We start from the raw sequence: 19,484 nt of genomic DNA on the forward strand, positions 1-19,484 counted from the left end.
TATTAGAAACATGTCGGCTTGTTTGCTGGATATTGATTTGCAGTCAAACCCGGCTCATTGGCTCGTGCCTGCAAAACAATATGAAATTGTGTGTGTGTGTGTGTGTGTGTGTGTGTGTGGCATGCAACCGTGTTTTTCCGCAGCGAGGTCATCAGAGCGGGGTTTTAAATAAAAGGAGAATAATAACAGCCAACGATGGCGCTCCGCGGCGCAGCTTTACCTCGGCACACGTTGCCGCTGTCCGGTTGGTAACCCGCCTTGCAGCTGCAGCTGCCGATGGGAACCATCCACTCCCCGTCTCCGTTACAGTAGAGCTTTATGGGCACGTCCACCTCCTCGGCATTGGGGATACAACTTCCTCTGGCGATCACTAATGAGGTGGACTCTGCTCCGGTCAGCGTCTGCACAGAATCACAATCATACCAATGATATACACTTGGGGAAGTCTGTATCCACGTGTGGATCAGCGTTAATAGGACTTTGTTTAAAGTGGTGATTTTCTCGTTAAGCAGCTTGTGATATGTGAAGAGGGAAAATACGATGTTCACAAAGAGCAGAGTATTTATGTTAAAGTGTCTGAATATTTTGATGTAAAAATGTTCTCAAATTGTGGGTTCACGTGCCCGTAAAACGATGTCCGTTATTTAAAATACACATTTTGTATTCCAGTGTGTCTTCAATGAGAATATTTTCCAAAAAACATCGTCCATTTCCTTTTTCATGTAAATGCAAAAGCCAAATTAGTGTCCAACATTTTAGTTAAGTTTACTTGTATTTTTATATACCACTACACTCTTATTTGCTTTTATCGTTTGTTTTTAATTGTAATTTTAGTTATTTTTATTGCATAGCTCTTAGGATATTTACCTTCGCATTGAAAATGCGGAAGGTTATGTTTTGATCGCCGTGTATTTATTTATTTATTTGTATGCGTGTTATTCGCATAACAAAAAAAGTTTTAAACCGAATCGCATGAAATTTGGTGGGATGATTGGTTATTATCCGGGGACCATTTGATTAGATTTTGGGATCGATCGGGTCAAAGGTCAAGGTCATGGATAGGTCAAAATCTTCTTTTTACCATAGCACGGTCAATTTTTATCCAATTGGCATGCAACTAATGCCAAAATGTTCATAATTCAATGCCCAATCTTGTGATATGCGAAGGTATGCGCTCTACCGTGCGATAGAAATGAAATGTATTATTATTATTATTCATTACTTCTGTGTCCATACCTCTGGGAAAAAAGCAAAGTTTTGCACCACACTGGGGCATTTCTTGTAGAACACTCGGACGGCCAGCAGGGACATGCAAGCGCCGAGATCCTGGAAGGCCAAGTGGAAGCCTCTGCCTTTGGACAACGGCCCGAAACTGCGAATTTCCGTGTTCACCTTCATCAACCGTCCCCCGAAATCAACCTGGGAGAAACTCTCATCCGCCGCGATGGTGTCCACCTGACAGAATGGAAAGGATTGGAACGGCAAAAAGAAAGCAGGATACATTAAAAAAAGAAGAAAAAAACTAATTCTTTGCTTTCTTCCTTGGTTCCTAACTTAGATTGACTCGGTAATGTTTGCGTCTGCTGTATTGATACTTCCCTTATGACCACATACTGTATACATTTAGTCATAATGAGCTTTTTTTACCCCCAAATGAACCTTGATGATACGGCACCATAGGAGGCCGCTTTAGGAGATTTCCAACACTTGGATGGTTTCCAACACTCCGATTCATCAAGAGGTGTGAAACTACACACACACTTGATTCCATTTGGTTAATCGAAAAAAGCAGGAAACACATATGGCTGTGTAAATTACATTACGCAGGGAAGAATTAATACCAAAGAGAACCGGGAAAAAAACACACATCCAATCAGGAAGCGTTCCATTCTAACACATGGAGGAAGTATAAACCTTAGAGACTTCTTTTAAAATAAAATCTGTATTTGTTGTTCCGCTTCTGGACTATTGACAATTTCTTTTAGTTTTTCTTTCGCTTTCCTGTAAAAACAATGCATCTACAAAATGCCGACTTTCTATAGGTAAGGAAAGACAAAATCCTGGTTAAAATTCTGTGAAAAATATTTGTACATGTTCTTAAATCCTATATTCTGAATTAGCACAGGTGTCGGATGTCTAGCCTCTGGCCTACATTTTCTCCAGGGTGGACTGATTAGGCCCATGTGTACCAAACATTTAGCATTCCCATTTTAAATTTAACAAACAAAACAGGGTTCATACACATTTTGATCGATGGATTTCCAGGACTTTTCCATGACTTTAAACCAAATGTCCATGACCAAACTGAAATTTCGGTATAAACATGAAAAATGTACAAAATGTTGCGTATTGAGAGTGTACGCCGGCTTATATTTTGAGCGTCTTTCTTTAAAAATCCTATTAATTATTTCAAACTCGGCGTAAATGAACATGTGATTACAAAAAATGTCCATGACTTTTCCAAAACTTTTATGATTTAAGTTTTTTCCATGACTTTTCCAGGCCTGGAAGTGACCATTTTAAAATGCCATGACTTTTCCAGGTTTTCCATGACCGTACGAACCCTGATAAAAAATAAAGTCATGGTGTCTTTCTTGTTGTTTTACATTGAGATTGCCATTAAAATCGTTGCTTCTTTTCTGGACTCATTACCTTCAGAAAGGGGGCGTTGGCCCAGTACTCCACCCCTTTGTTGCCCTGAGACAGCGTCCTTTCGGTCTCCAGGTAGTACAGGTTGAACGTCTCTTTGCAGGAGCCCAAGACGCTGGGGATGGAGGCGCAGTCGCGCACCGTGAAGCGGATCTCCACGTAGATGCGCTGCGCCGCCCGCCGGTCGATGTACGTGGTGAGCAGCCAGTTGTTCTGGCTGGGCTCGAACACGTTGCACACCTGGTACGTCCTGATGGTGTTGAGGTTCTCGTCGTAGCCGCTCACCTCCTCCCACTGGGGAAACGTGTGAGAGGGTGCACACAGAAACATAATGGTTCTTAAATGGGTTCAGGAAATGGTTCTTTAAAGAAGGTTTGAAAAGTTCTTTGTGGAACCAGAAGTGGTCCCTTAAAGAACCATTTTTTGAAGGTTCTTTGAGACACCTTTATAGGTTCTTTAAATAACTATTTAAGGAAATGGTTCTTTAAAGAACCCTGGTTTGAACGGTTCTTTGTGGAACCAGAAATGGTGCCTTAAAGAACCATTTTTAAAGTTTCTTTGAGGCACCTTTATAGGTTCTTTGAAGAACTCTTTATGGAAATGGTTCTTTAAAGAACCCTGGTTTGAAAAGTTCTATGTGGAACCAGTAATGGTGCCTTAAAGAACCATTTTTAATGTTCTTTAAGGCACCTTTATAGGTTCTTTGAAGAAAACTTTCTGGAAATGGTTCTTTAAAGAACCCTGGTTTGAAAGGTTCTATGTGGAACCAGTAATGGTGCCTTAAAGAACCATTTTTTAAGGTTCTTTGAGATACCTGTATAGATTATTTGAAGAACTCTTTAAGGAAATAGTTCTTTAAAGAACCTTGGTTTGAAAGGTTCTTTGTGGAACCACACATATGGTGCCTTGAAGAACCATTTTTTAAAGGTTCTTTGAGACACCTTTATAGGTTCTTTAAAGAATTATTTAAGGAAATTGCTCTTTAAAGAACCCTGGTTTGAAAGGTTCTTTGTGGAACCACAAATATGGTGCCTTGAAGAACCATTTTTTAAGGTTCTTTGAGACGCCTTTATAGGTTCTTTAAAGAACTATTTAAGCAAATGGTTCTTTAAAGAACCCTGGTTTGAAAAGTTCTATGTGGAACCAGTAATGGTGCCTTAAAGAACCATTTTTAAGGTTCTTTAAGGCACCTTTATAGGTACTTTGAAGAAAACTTTCTGGAAATGGTTCTTTAAAGAACCTTGGTTTGAAAGGTTCTATGTGGAACCAGTTATGGTGCCTTAAAGAACCATTTTTTAAGGTTCTTTGAGATACCTGTATAGATTATTTGAAGAACTCTTTCAGGAAATAGTTATTTAAAGAACCTTGGTTTGAAAGGTTCTTTGTGGATCCACACATATAGTGCCTTCAAGAACCATTTATTGAAGGTTCTTTGAGACACCTTTATAGGTTCTTTAACCCTTGTGTTGCCTTTGGGTCATTTTGACCCGATTCAATGTTTCACCCTCCTGTTACCTTTATATTTACTAACATATTTTACCCTTTGGGTTCAATTTGACGCCAGCAATTAAAACCTCCAGAAAATTATTAGAATTAATATTGTTTTCCAAGTTTAAGTGTGAGGCACTTTATGTTTGTTTGTTGACTACATTAAACATTGAATGGGGTCAAATTAATGCTAAGGCGGGGGGAGGGTGTAATATTGATTCGGGTCAAAATGACCCTAAGGCAACACAAGGGTTAAAGAATTATTTAAGGAAATTGGTCTTTAAAGAACCCTGGTTTGAAAGGTTCTTTGTGGAACCACAAATATGGTGCCTTGAAGAACCATTTTTTTAAGGTTCTTTGAGACAACTACCGGGTATATGGTTCTTTAAAGAACTATTTATGGAAAATGCTCTTTAAAGAACCCTGGTTTGAAAGGTTCTTTGTGAAACCAATAATGGTTCTTGTATGACATCACTCTGAAGAACCATTTTCGGTTCCAGTCGGCACCTGAATCTGTGTGTGTGTGTGAGAAGACGGGCGGGGGTATGGATGAGAAGGGAGGCCAAAGTGATTAATGGGTTTACCAAGACCTGACACAAATTAAACTTTCTCTTCCCTCCTCATTTTCTCCCTCTCTCTCTTCCTGCCTCCCCAATCCCCTCCCTCATTTACTTTTTATTCTTCCCACTACCGTGTTCCTTTCTGAAGAGGGACAACCATTCATCACAATTAGAGCCGCTCACCTCACACACACACACACACAGGGACCACACTATTGTAACCGGCTAGTAGCCAAGTCACGATTTTAAATAAGCCAAGGAGTTCAACAAGGGGTGGATCACACCATTCTATGTCATTCTATTGTATTTCATATGTTCTATTAGTGTCTCTCTTGCTGACTCTTGTAAGCTTCATCTCTCTGATCCAGTGGAATGAATTGTCTTCTGCATCAAAAGTGGATAATTGGTGTCACCTTGCAACTATAATTAGGATTTTGACAGACTCCATATTAGAGCACTGCAAAGTGAACTCAAACTGGTTTCCCCAGGGTACACCGTATACACATCCGTACGCCTGCACACGGGCACGTTACACCTCTCCACGTTGTTCTTACTCCGTTGGCGGGGAACGATATCCAGCCGAGCTCAGCTGTCGCTGTCCTGGTATCCATCACGGTCTCTGTCAGACAGAACGAGAGACAAGGAGGGAGGTAAAAGAGAGGGAGGTATGAGTTTAATTCACAGTCTGCTGAGACACACCGACTTTAGCCCTGGATAGTGATTCAGGTCGTTCATATTTATAAAATGCTGCTTTACTGTCAACAAAAGTTATACAACCATAAACTCAAAATATGTTAAGTGTTTCCTGCTTGGTCAGCATCTCATATTGGAAAGTGTCAAAGCCAAACGCTATCATTCAATGCACATACGAGCATATCACTTACTACAGGATATAAAGTACATAAAGTGATTGGCAGCATTAGCATTTAGCAACAGAGGTAGGGTGACTAGATTTGAGTTTGTGTATAGCACGCCGCACAAACAACAATGCAACTAGTGGAGGCGGCAAGGTGCTCAGTGTTGCCAGATTGGAGATGGTGAAGTATCGTACCAAAGGCTCAAAATGGTCGTATTTGGAGGATAATTATCGTGTTTCTGGCAACCCTGAGATCGGTCGACCAACGACTGTTCTCTATACCGTCAGAGCTCGCGCAAGAAGGTGGAACGTAAGGGAGATACCATTTCCAAAACTTGTAAGGGGTAAATACTAGTTTGTGAAAGACCCAGAGAAACACAAATATCCGACGAAGCAAAATCCCGGACGTTTTTGGAATCGCTGCAGGACGCATTTTTTAGGTCTCATAAAGAGGACATGTCCGGGGAAAAGAGGACGTCTGGTCACCCTAAACAGAGGGTCGTTAGCAGCAGCATCAGCAGTTAGCAACAGAGGGTCTTTAGGAGTCAGGAATAGCAATAACAGACATAAACCAAAATCTGGCTTTAACAGCTGTTACAGTTAGCAGCAGAAGGAAGTTAGCAGGAGCATTTGCAGTTTGTAATAGAGGGCAGACCGGAAGAGTAAAAGTAGTGAGCGACTAAAAGCAATTAACGCAACAACGCACAACTACGTTCAGGTGAAATCAGTCAGTGGCAGCAATAGTGATTGTATCATGTGAATGTGTTTAGGTGGCACACAGCTGATCTGGGTGCCACTAATGACTACATGTCCCCACCTGAACCTACATTTTCAGCTCTATCCGCGACAATAACTAGGCTGACCAGACGTCCTCGTTTCCCCGGACATGTCCTCTTTTTGAGACCTAAAAAATGCGTCCGGCAGGGATTCCAAAAACGTCCGGGATTTTGCTTCGTCGGATATTTGTGTTTCTCTGGGTTTTCACAAACTAGTTATTACGCCCTTACACGTTTTGGAAATGGTATCTCCCTTACGTTCCACCTTCTTGCGCGAGCTCTGACGGTATAGAGAACAGTCATTGGTCGACCGATCTCAGGGTTGCCAGATACACGATAATTATCCTCCAAATACGACCATTTTGAGCCTTTGGTACGATACTTCACCATCTCCAATCTGGCAACACGGAGCACCTTGCCGCCTCCACTAGTTGCATTGTTTATAGCATATGACATCTTTTTTTATATGGACAAGACACATTAAAGAAGCGCTGGACTAAATGCCACAAAAAAGGTTTGTTTTACATTTGCACTTTGCAGTTTTGTTAAAGTTCAATAAATAGATGTTCATATAGTCATGTGTCATTTTAGTCATTTTATTTGTGACATTTGTATGCATTAAACATGGTCATGGTGCGGCATGCTAGACACTCCCCCCCCCCGGCGACGAAGTGTCCTCTTTTTCACAAACTCAAATCTGGTCACCCTAAATAATAACCTGACCCATTGACAGCAAGTGGACACACCAACATCATTGTGCATACTCCATCGCTAAGTTAAAATGTTCTCTCTCAGATGGCAACACAGATGAATGCTAGATGACTTGACAGCAACCAAAAAAACAGATGGCAACATTAATTGTAAAAGTAAAACACTTCATATTTCACCATCTACTGTGTTGATGCAGACATTTTTTGCTATATGAGCAACTCAAGACTATGTTGTTGCATACTTCTGTCTGGTATATGCAAAGCAATGCAGACTGGAACATTTGAAAATGAGAGAAATTTCATGAGCTAAAATATGAATTATGCTGTCATTTCCATGCAAATGTGTTGGAATTATTTCTAAAATGTAGGATGGCAATCTTTAAAAGATGCATGACATGCTACTTCTCCTGAGACGATTAAAATAATTATGTTTTCGCCACCAAAATGATGTTTGAACCACACAGAAATCTGTTATTTTTTAGCAGCCTTTTTCTCATGTGGTTTCTTAACTCTACATACGTTACTTGGGTAAGCTACTGTCTGCTAAATGTACAGCGAGTTTACAGGCTGAGACGCTCAGGCCAATATAAGTAAGCGGTAATGCTGACGATGCAAACCTTATAACACATAGTGCTTGGTAATAAAACACGGTGAGAAGATTCAACGACATCACACCACGAGGAAGCCACAGGCAAACAAGCCCCTTGATTCTTGACATGCTCTCCTTCTCTGGCACTCTTTCAATCTGTCACCCTGCCTCTCATTATCTCCCTCCTCCTCCTCCTCCCCACCTTCATCCTCTCCTTCACTCTACCTCCCTGACTTTTATCTCACCCTCTACCTTGGGTGCTTCTTTTGCTTGTCAGCGAGCGAGCCTAATTACAGCAAAACCCGGTTTTTCAGCTCTCCCGCGATGAGAGAGAAGGTCATTTGTGAAAATGAAAACGCTCGTCGCACAAAAATGCGGTCGTCTGTCAAAAGTTTTGGACCAAAGCTTATTCAGACGGTGACAATTGTCCCCATCTAATTTGTAGCTTCAGTGCTTTTAGTGGCATGTTGTCAACAAAGATATTCAAACACCAATCCTCAGCAGAATATAGACCAAGTTTATTTCCGCCTTGCATATTTTGCCTGTTCAGAGGTCTTTGAAGTTTGGGTTTAAAAAAAAAGACGAGGCTTAAAAGAAAAATGCTAATATCGAGAGAAATCCGCAATGTTGACAGAAGGGAGGTTGGAACAGCTCATGTGGTCTTACAAGCTATACTTTGCAGCAAAGAGGACAGGATTTGATTCAGGGCTTTGCTTGAAGAATAGAACAATGGCTGTGCGGTGCCATACTCCAACATAGCATATTTATATTTCAAGAACAGGGTATTAAAAGCATATTCTCAGGCACTTTTAGCATACAATAGTAGCTTTGCTTGTAATAGGTTTATTGAAAATTGATTGCACCACAATGCCCAGGAACTCTTGGGAGACCTCTGTGATTCATCATTGTATGTAATTACATACTGTTCACAGCTTGAACATTAGGACCAAGTGCAGAGAGAGTAATGTGCACGTTAAAAAAAAAACTTCTTATTGAATAAATGAATGAAAATATGAAACCAAATGGCTGATCTTTTTTTATGGGCTCCAACTAACTTTTGTTGACTAATCTATTTCTTTAAATCTCAATGAGACTAAAAATATATTGTATCCTGGAGTCTTTTTCTGGCTGCTCTTTGACTTTTTCCGTTCACCGGTCGACTTCATACTTCCGGTGTAATGCTGAGGATCCGAGGAAATACATTGTCGAGTGCTTCTTAGAACTTTCTGTCAATGTTTGTGTGAGATTTTTGCAACCGAGTGATAAACATACTCATGTTCATGACATTGCTAGAGGAGGCGAGTGAGAGGTTCTCGAGAAAGCTGCAATCAACAACACCGGAGGCCGAGCGATCATTTCAAACTACTCGAAACGGGCAAGTTATGAACAGGGTGGAGACAGGAAAGATGAGCTGAATATTCTGAGTGATTGCAAATTTGAATGAGAACAAAATATTGGTTTCCCTTGATGTAGAAGAGGAATATGGTTGCATTCCCCATGAAGAGGCTTTGCACTCGGGAAAATGGAAAGAAAATGTCACACAACAACATATCACTCAAAGACAAAGCTATAAAAAGGGGTGTGTTTATGATAGTGTGATATTTTGGGAGGGGATGCAGCAGGGAATTGATAGAAATTGTGTCATGTGTCCTAATAAAAGCTCCAGTTTCCTGTAAATCATCTGCGAATACAGCAATGCCAAAATCAATTGCTTGAACTTGACCATACGCGCACAAAATGAAACCGGAGCCATGCTTCCATCGACAGAAAAGACAACGCGACTCAAATATCGCAAGCTGCTCGCAATCGTCCCCATAAAATATATTCCCCGTTGGTCAATTTTGGAGGTTAAAGCCTCAACTGTTCATAAAAAACCCATCAGATGGCCCTGGCATCTTGTAAACACCAACTCTGGCTCTGATCTCTTCTCTAATGAGCAACAACACAGAGAATTCAAGGCGGGCTCGTTTCTCTACAGAATACGATCACGGCGCCGCACAGATTAAAGAGGCACCGAGGAGACGCAGAACCGCGTCTGCTCGGAACAATGAAAATCACAGAGCCGTTACTCGTCCATGAGAGAACCCATCATTAAAAGCACTGTCACGTACAAAGATAGGACTCAAAACAAGAACACGTGGCACGTCTCCATGCGGAATAACAGCAAGCATTAAATCCTTCAATCTTCCCCACAAAGGGAGGAAAACTTCCTGTCTGCAAAACTGTAAATCGACACATAACATATGTTAGCGTCATTAATTCCTCTCTTTGTTACCCGTTGTAGATTCCCTGTGTGTTTAAAAGGGTTCATAGACATTTTTGACCAATGGATTTCCATGACTTTTCAGCAAATTTCCATGACCCAAATTTTTATTTATTTCGGTGCATATTAAAAAGTGAGAAAATATCGTATTTTAACCAACAATGAGAATTCCAAAGCATGCAGTTCATACCTTAAATGAAGCAAATGAATGAGACAATAATTTGATCAAAAGATTAAACATTTATGTCTTTTCAGTTAAGGTGCGTTCGCTTGCAGCGCGAAAAATGTGAGACTATGCCGGCTTATATTTTGAGCGCCATTCTTTTAAAAGCATATTCATTATTTAAAACTCGGCGGAAATGCACATATGAAAAATAAAACATTTCCATGACTTTTCCAAAAACCTTTGGGATTTTTTTTCCCAGGACTGAAAATAACTATTTACAAATTCCATGACCTTTCCAGGTTTTCCACGACTGTACGAACCCTGGTTTAATCTCTAGTGTTTCGTTGCTTTCAACCAGAATGTCTATGTTCAACCCCCCCCCCCCCCCCCCACACACACACACACACACACACACACACATCCGTGACAGAAACAGTGTTTTGTGGAGCTCAACATTGTATGTAATTGGGGTTTGGATCAAATTGAATTATATGATTGTGGTTGGTCCCTGTATCCAGAGCCATGGGAAAAGAAAAGTGATCGCTTCCTAAATAATTGGATCCCTGCCGTTTATGTTTATTACTGAACAGAATCTGTAAACATGGAGCGCTTTGAAGAACGCTTCTTATGGAAATGTATAAGCGTATGTCTGTTTTGGGTCAGCTAAACCAAGGAAATGCTCATACTATGTCCTTTTTTTGGGTGTGGAAAGTCTTTTTCATTATCTATTTGCTGACAAATTTCCTTCCGATCGACAACTTATTGTCCGATTGTCTTTAAAAAAAACGTTGTACAATTACAAGGAGTACACGAGGCACAGCAGAACCAAAACCATATCTGAAAACATGCCTCGTGAATTCTCCCGTATTAAAAAGAGAAGAGGTGTACTCGGGGCTTATTAGAGTGCACACTCATCAGTCTCATTAACGGTGCGCAGCACACACACACACACACACACCTCTCTCTGCATAATAGGGTACACACACACTCCGATCAGCCTAATTACTTTTGACATATTGGAAGCTGTGATAGCAGTGTACCCACTTCCCCCGCCGTGCTGCACACCTCCTCAAACTAATCGACACGCCGCCGAACAAAACCCAAAACGTCGTACGGCAGAAGAAACGGCAGCTAAATATGAACCACAGTGTAGCCGTCGGAGAGGCCGTTACATCCTCGTTGTGGCCCAAGAGGGAGAAATAACAGTACGGACGCTGAATTTGAAGTGATTTCTCTATTTTACTGCCGACTCCTATTTGTTTTTTTCTGTGTGTGTGTGTGTGAGATGAAGTACAGGTGGTCAAATGGCAAGTGAGGTTGGTTCATCTTGTGTTAATTAGTCTAGAGTGTTTCAAACCAGATTAGTCTAGTGTTCAAAGACTGCAAATTAGTGCTGATTTATATGCCTTTGAATATGTGTGTGTGTGTGTGTGTGTGTGTTGCATATGTTGTATGCGCCTCTGAGAGAAAGAGAGCAACGTACGCCTGGGAGCATCACAATTTATGGTCATTAGTATTATATTGTGTATGCATATGTGTTGTGTATATATATATATATACATATATTTTATTTTGTATTTTATATTTTACTTTGGATGCTTTGCACAGTCATTGTATTATATTTGTGTGTGTGTATATATATATACATAGATGTTTCATTTTATACTTCATTTTGTATTTTATATTTTACTTGTATACATCTATATCTTTTATCCCTGTTTTTTTAATATTTAATATTTATATTTTATTCTCATGTGTTTAGTTTATTGGTGCTGCTACTGTGACGACAAATTTCCCCTTGGGGATTAATAAAGTATATATCTATCTATCTATCTATCTCAGGAATCACACAATGAATGTTTCTGCAGAGAGCGGCAGACGGACCAGCCCGACTGAAAGCCCTCCTGGAGTGAGCGGCGCCGCCACGCCGCCAGCAGAGGCAGCCGCCGACCAATCAGGCGTTAAAGGGAAATGGCACCGCATCACGGGAAGGACCTCTCAGTCAAGAGCGCACACACACATACACACACACACATTCACACAGACACACATACATTCAGATGCACACATACATTCAGACGCAGATGTGCACACAAATCAAATCTCTCTCTCTCTCTCTCTCACACACACTCACGCACACACACTCTCACACTCGCTCACACACACAGACGCGCACACCCAGCACCTTTTCTTTTCTCTCATTCCCCCTGAATCAATGACGAAGACAATGATGAGGCACACACACACACTCTCAGACTCACACATACACCACTCACACATAGGCACACACACACGCACACTCACACGCACACACACACACTCACACATACTCTCACACACACGCACACACACACACACTCACACATACTCTCAGACACACATGCACAAACACACACACACATACACACACACACACAAACAGCACCTTTTCTTTTATCCTCATTCCCCCTGAATAAATGACGAAGACAATGATGAGGCACACACACACACACACACACACACACACACAGACACAGACACAAACAGCACCTTCTCTTTTATCCTCATTGCCCCTGAATCAATGACGAAGACAATGATGAGGCACACACACACACACACACTTACGCACACGGCTCTCATAGCGGAACAAAAACTCTTTCACGTAACCTTTGAGAACATTTACGTCTGGAAAAGGAAATGATGTCATTATAATTTAACACACTAGGATGAAAAGAAGAAAAAAAGATTGTCTTAGATTATAAGGAGGAGAATAAAAGCAAAGTCTACATCTCATCAGGGTTCACCTCCTCGTATGAGACCCAGAGGAGCTCCATCAGACGCTGCTTTACGCTCTGCTGTGTCAAAACTGATGCTCATCTCCACTCGGCTCCCTTCGGCGTTGTACACAAGTCTCACCTGATGACGTTCACGTCCAACAACAATCTGAAGCGCACTGGATAACGGGCCTGACCCCGTCTTAAAAGAGTCCGCTCAGCACTTCCCAAACACATCGGATCAGCACAAAAGAGACATAACTATGCAACAACGGTGGATTTACGCGAGGAGTCGTGGATGTTGTGGACAAAATGACAATCGTGCTACAACACCGTCGAGTCGAGAGTTTGTTTTTGGTGCATTCTCTTATATTTGATCCATTAGAGCGGAGCTACACACACCGGTGCTGTTTTCAAAGGTGCAATTTGAAGATATACTGTACGGTGTAATACACTCACATGACTAAACTAGAACGGGCACTCGGTAGAGCGCATAGCTTCGCATATCACAAGATTGGGCATTGCATTATGAACATTTTGGCATTAGTTGCCAATTGGATAACAATTGACCACGCTATGGTAAAAAGAAGATGTTGACCTTTTCATGACCTTGACCTTGACCTTTGACCCGATCGATCCCAAAATCTAATCAAATGGTCTCCGGATAAAATCCAATCATCCCACCAAATTTCATGCGATTCAAGAAGATGTTGACCTTTTCATGACCTTGACCTTTGACCCGATCAATCCCAAAATCTAATCAAATGTTCCCCGGATAATAAACAATCATTCCACCAAATTTCATGCGATTCGGTTTAAAACTTTTTGAGTTATGCGAGTAACACGCATACAAATAAATAAATACACGGCGATCAAAACATAACCTTCCACATTTTCAATGCGAAGGTAATGACTTGGTGTGCGGCAGAGACCCGTCAATCACAGCGAGGCTGCACTGAAGTCTATTTGACTCTGAAAGGGTTTAGAATTTACTGAATGAACATTATGCTGCGTCGACAAAGACTTTAAAACTACTACGATTGACACCGTAAACTTAAAACTTTACCGCCTGCACGTAACACAGAGGCTTCTGCCCTGGATAACTCTCGTGGCGACTGATGCATCCCCTTCTCAAGTTATCTTTCTCTGTGAGCTGCACAAAACAAATTAGACACATGGGGCTGCTGGTCCTTGTGTATTAACAGCTGATCTGTTTATTTTTTTCACACTCACTGCAGGGGGCCTCGGTACTCGGGCAGGCCACCGTGTCCCAGTAAAGACCAATCTGCTGCAGCCTGAGAGTAAATGAGTCAGTCAAGTTTATTCATTTATTAATCACACTTATCCCAGACAAAGTGTCACAAAGTGTTGTACGGTATATTCAAACTAATTGGCAATAACAGGGGGAAAATAAAAGAAGAAGTCAAGAGTTAAAAGAGAAAAGTACAATACACAGTAAAAGGATGGTGCAATAAAGAACAGACTAAAACAAATGAGACAAATAAATAAACAAAAAAGATTAAAAGCAGGCCATAATAATAGAATAATAAGCGTTGATGATGAACACAATGGACGCTGGGCCAAAAGCCCCGTGTCCCCCTAATTGGGGTGCACTTTTGGACATTGTGGTTAAACTGTGTAAAACATTATAATAAACATGAGCAACTATAATGATGTTGTACATCAAATTAAAGAACACAACGTGGGCTATAATAATCAGTAAGCCATTTCAACACAACTCAAACAGCAACTGAAATAATCATTAAAATATCATAATCATAATTGTGTCGGACACCAACATTATTCCAATAGCCTTCGTGGCTGCAGAGATATACACCCTTTTTAGTTTGGGTATGTTATTTCGAGCATGAACCTAAAAAAAATAAGGCGAATCTTAAAAAGTTAAGAGATAGTTCAAAAGATACATCAATGCTACCCAGTTAAATATCGGCCTTCTTTTTCATTACTTTGAGAAGCTGTGTTGACATATCGTAGCGGTCTATTGGATTGGATTAAGGTGATGCTTTTATTTAAAAAAAGTCGTCTTTGTGTCAAAGTTCCACTCTTGGCTGCTGATTGGCTCGTGTGGTTTCCGGCGTTTGCTTTTTCCTCTTTTCCTATAGCTGCTAAATGAGGCGCCGTACGCGTCTTTAAGTGTCTTCGGTTCCGGCTCCTGTCGGCTCCACTCGTATTTATGCACATTTAAACTCCTTAATTCAAGACTCCATCCCCGCTAAAACAGACTATAGCTGAATAGATAATAATTTAGATTTACTATCTCAAAATAATGACATACTATCGAAAAACTTTGATTTACTATCTCATAACTATGAGATGCTATCTCATAATTTCGATTTAGCATCTCATACTAATGAGATAGAGATACTAAATCGAAATTCTGAGATACTATCTCATAATTAGGATTCACAGTGGTGGGATTGGGCATCCAGAGCAGACAGCTGTTGGCATCAGAAGAAGCTCGGATGAGCTCGCCGAGCGCCGCCTGCTCAGCACCAAGCGGCCAAACGTCGTTAGCGACCAGCGGGGGGAGAACATGGCGGAGCACTCAGACGCCAGAGAGCCAGACGTTTCCCTCTGGTGCCGATGAAGACCAGACAGGATATTGTGTATTGAACATTGTTTGATGCTCGGCAAGCGATGGCAACAATGCTTGACTCAGCATCGGCTAACGCACACACACACACACACACACACACACACACACACACACCATTTCAGGTTTGTGATTACAGATTTTTCAGCTCCAATCCAACGCAGCATGCGTGAACAACCTGACCACAGGTGATGAACGGAGAACAAATGGAAATAGAGGGAAAGACATGAATGTCCATCCATCACACTCATGGAAGACGTTTTCAGGCCAGAGAAAGTGTGCTGCCTTCCCAGGGACAGATCTGATGGGACCAGATCATGTGTAACTAATGCCTTGTGTATCAGGTATAAACAATGCCTCGTGGTATCAGGTGTAAACGATGCCTCAATCATCGAGGCATCGTTTAGACCTGATACTACGAGGCTCGATCCATCAGGTATATACGATGCCTCGTGGTACCAGGTATATACGATGCCTCGTGGTACCAGGTGTATACGATGCCTCGTTATATCAGGTGTATACGATGCCTCGTTATATCAGGTGTATACGATGCCTCGTTATATCAGGTGTATAAGATGCCTCGTTATATCAGGTGTATACGATGCCTCGTTATATCAGGTGTATAAGATGCCTCGTTATATCAGGTGTAAACGATGCCTCGTTATATCAGGTGTATACGATGCCTCGTTATATCAGGTGTATACGATGCCTCGTTATATCAGGTGTATACGATGCCTCGTTATATCAGGTGTATACGATGCCTCGTTATATCAGGTGTATACGATGCCTCGTTATATCAGGTGTATACGATGCCTCGTTATATCAGGTGTATAAGATGCCTCGTTATATCAGGTGTATAAGATGCCTCGTTATATCAGGTGTATACGATGCCTCGTTATATCAGGTGTATACGATGCCTCGTTATATCAGGTGTATACGATGCCTCGTTATATCAGGTGTATAAGATGCCTCGTTATATCAGGTGTAAACGATGCCTCGTTATATCAGGTGTATACGATGCCCCGTGGTCTCAGGTGGATACGATGCCTCGTTATATCAGGTGTATACGATGCCTCGTAGTATCACATGTAAAAGATGCCTCGTGGTATCAGGTGCAACTAATGCCTCGTGGTATCAGGTGTAAGCTATGTGTCGTTGTATCAGGTGTAACTAATGCCTCATGGTGTCAGGTGCTTTTTGTCACTGCTGACACTTTGCTGGTGAGACGCAAGACCACCGTGTTCAAAAGAACAACTGAACTGTCACACATGAGCATTTATCCGTGTAACTGTCTCCTATTGAACAAGCATCACACACACACACACACACACACTGTCAGACTCAGGCTTTGTTCCTTTTCTCTACCACATTTCCTCCTTCACCTCTCCTCTCATTCCCTTCTTCCATCTCCTTTTGACCTAGAACATGTGTTTTTCATTTTACAGATTGAGAAATGCTTCCACATCTTCCACACCATGTTAGATTTGTTTATAACAGTGGAGGTTGATGACTTGTCACTAAAGCTGCGTTCACATCAGTGTTGCGAATTTCTCGCGAGAGTAGATCCCATGCAAAGTCAATGCACGGACGCGAATGGTTGCGTTTGACGCGAAAAATTCGCCTCAAAGTGAAATATTTCATATTTTTAGAAAGCCAATCAGCGTTGAGATGCTCCGCCGTTGGTGAATCTCACTGCTGCTGCTCTGGTGGCGCTGGAAGCTGCAGTCATTCAGACGTAGTCGGTGAAAGTCGCCGAGCTGTGTGAGCCTACGGGTGATGTCATGTATAAATATATTTATATATATGATATTAATGTTATGAACCCAAACAGAAGGGCGTTAGATGTTCCGACGTTTGTGGGATTTCCACAAGTATAAAGCAGAAATAGTGGTTATTTATTCCACGGTGGATGGCGGAAATGATAACCGTTTCCACGGAGATAAGCCCCGCCCCCTCTAATGCGCGAATTAAGCGAATGTCACAAATAGTCGAGCGAGTAAACTCACGCGATTAGTGTGAACGCAGCATCAGACATATTATATATTAGATGATTAAATACAACACAGGGGGGTGCTAGTCACTGTAAAAATAAATACATAACTAATTTATTGTCTTTTTGAAGAAGAAAAAACATCACAACAATAAAAACGAGAACATATTGGTTTATCTCTCTCTCTCTCTCTCTCTCTGGAAGAAAGCTGCACATGGATTTGCCACGACCACAAAAAGAAATACACACACACACACACGCGCGCGCGCGCGCTCGCTCAGAGACACAAGCCGCGTGTGAAGCATCCAGCCTGTGGTTGTTGTGCGAGGCTTTGTGCCTTTGTGACGAGCACAAGGGGAGCTGACATGCTCTGTATTTTAAAAAAGGAGCGACGACGCCGGTAGACAACCACATTAAAATTCTCGCCGCCGCCGCCGGATCGTTTGTTAACGGGAATGTCGAGAGTGCTTTGACGGCGACGGGTAATTCAGAGGGCTTACGCCGCGAGTGGGCACCGGTGAGGCCGAGGCACAAATACAAGTGGATGTGCTCACTTTGGAACGTATGGATGAGTGGGACGGGCATTTGTTCTCCTTTGAAAAAAAAAAAAACAGATACAAAGGATTGTGTAATGGGGGCTGGAGGAAAATGGAGATATACTTTGTTCGGAGGCTTGATTCCTGGTGTGACTGAAGGCGGTCGGCATCCGAGTGACGACCGGGCGACACAGGAAACAGCTGTTGAATGCTGAAGCGAGATACCAGATACGATGTGTTTCAATGTGAAGGCTGTTAAACACGAGGACTCGACGATGACATCGTTACAGTCGTAGATGCTGATCCACGTGTTCAACGCATTATAAAGATTGGAGAAGCCAAAACGGTATTGGTGAGGATGAGGAGTAGCGTACTCGGTATCGGCGGATAGCGTGGAGGCATCTCCAGAATAGTATTTGTAACAGTTTAGTTCCAGATCTTCCTTTTATGAGTTGTTTTCATCCTGTCTGCCTGTCTCACTAGCTATCATGTCATTCCAGATCCTGCTTCCCATCTCGTTAGTCCAACTCCCTTCACCTGTTCTCTCACCTGCCTCTGATCACGCCCACCTCGTTAATCCCTCATTCCCTTCACCTGGTCCTCATGCCCATCTCACCTGTTGCCCATTCCCTCGTTAGTCTCTGTCTACTGATGTCCCCTCACTTCACCTTCACTTGTCCTCTGCCAGATTGTCTTGTGTTTTCTTGCGCAAGCTCTCCTGCGTTAGCCCTCCTGTTACCTTTGGGGTCAATTTGACCCCATTCAATATTTAACGTCTCTAAAAAAATGATTGACATCTTTTTTTTTTTGCTTCATATTTCTTGACTTTTCTTAATTTATTGGGGACAACTAGGAAAACATGAAATTCACATGATGATATGTTTTCAATGTCCTGTACACAACTTGTACGCATCGGTGTTCTTTGGGGTCAATTTGACCCCAGGCTGTTTTTCACTGAGTCAAACATATAAGAAATATCAACTTGTTTATTTATTTAAAGGGATATTTAGGTAGTCAACAAACAAACAAAGTACCTGACGCTTAAACTTGGGAAACAATATTAATTAATTTTTTGGTTGTTTTCTCAGACTTATGAACAACTATGTAGTCGTCTGAATACTAACCATGACGAGCGAAGAAGGTGTCACAGAAGTTTGAGTAATTATCGCGTGTGGCTGATAGTTATTAGAAGGAAATCATATCGTCTGCCTTTAATGGGCTGGTAATGATCATATGTATCAAGTGAACTTGGTTACTTGGTTAAACTGTCATTGTAAAAGTGCACCGTGAATGAGATTAGCACTTCCACTTTTATGAAACTCACAAACTGCACGCTGCAAAAATTCCAGCAGAGCTTTTAGAGCGTCGAGAGATTTGCGATGTTTTGAGAGCGTCTCGGAGCCGCCAGTCACAAAATGAAAGATGTGTGGCGCACCAAATCAGACGAGGCAGAACCGAGCTCTACACGTTGAAACGTTACAGCGCCGAACATTTAATCTCCAACATCAGAGCCCTAATCCCCCCCCCCCCCCCC

At 41.8% G+C, this 19,484-nt stretch overlaps 1 protein-coding gene across 1 annotated transcript in view; it reads right to left on the minus strand.

Annotated features, from left to right (window-relative positions):
- Nucleotides 1–19,484, minus strand: part of LOC130193872 (ephrin type-B receptor 1-like) — a 103,501-nt gene that overhangs the window by 66,523 nt on the left and 17,494 nt on the right. The window contains exons 2-5 of the mRNA XM_056414673.1: nt 5,252–5,316; nt 2,653–2,943; nt 1,237–1,455; nt 221–401 (exon numbers count right to left, since the gene is read on the minus strand). Coding sequence (XP_056270648.1) covers nt 221–401; nt 1,237–1,455; nt 2,653–2,943; nt 5,252–5,316 — 756 coding nt within the window. The remainder of the gene's footprint in view (nt 1–220; nt 402–1,236; nt 1,456–2,652; nt 2,944–5,251; nt 5,317–19,484) is intronic.

This window comes from Pseudoliparis swirei, chromosome 5, assembly GCF_029220125.1.
Source record: "Pseudoliparis swirei isolate HS2019 ecotype Mariana Trench chromosome 5, NWPU_hadal_v1, whole genome shotgun sequence".
NCBI lineage: Eukaryota > Metazoa > Chordata > Actinopteri > Perciformes > Liparidae > Pseudoliparis > Pseudoliparis swirei.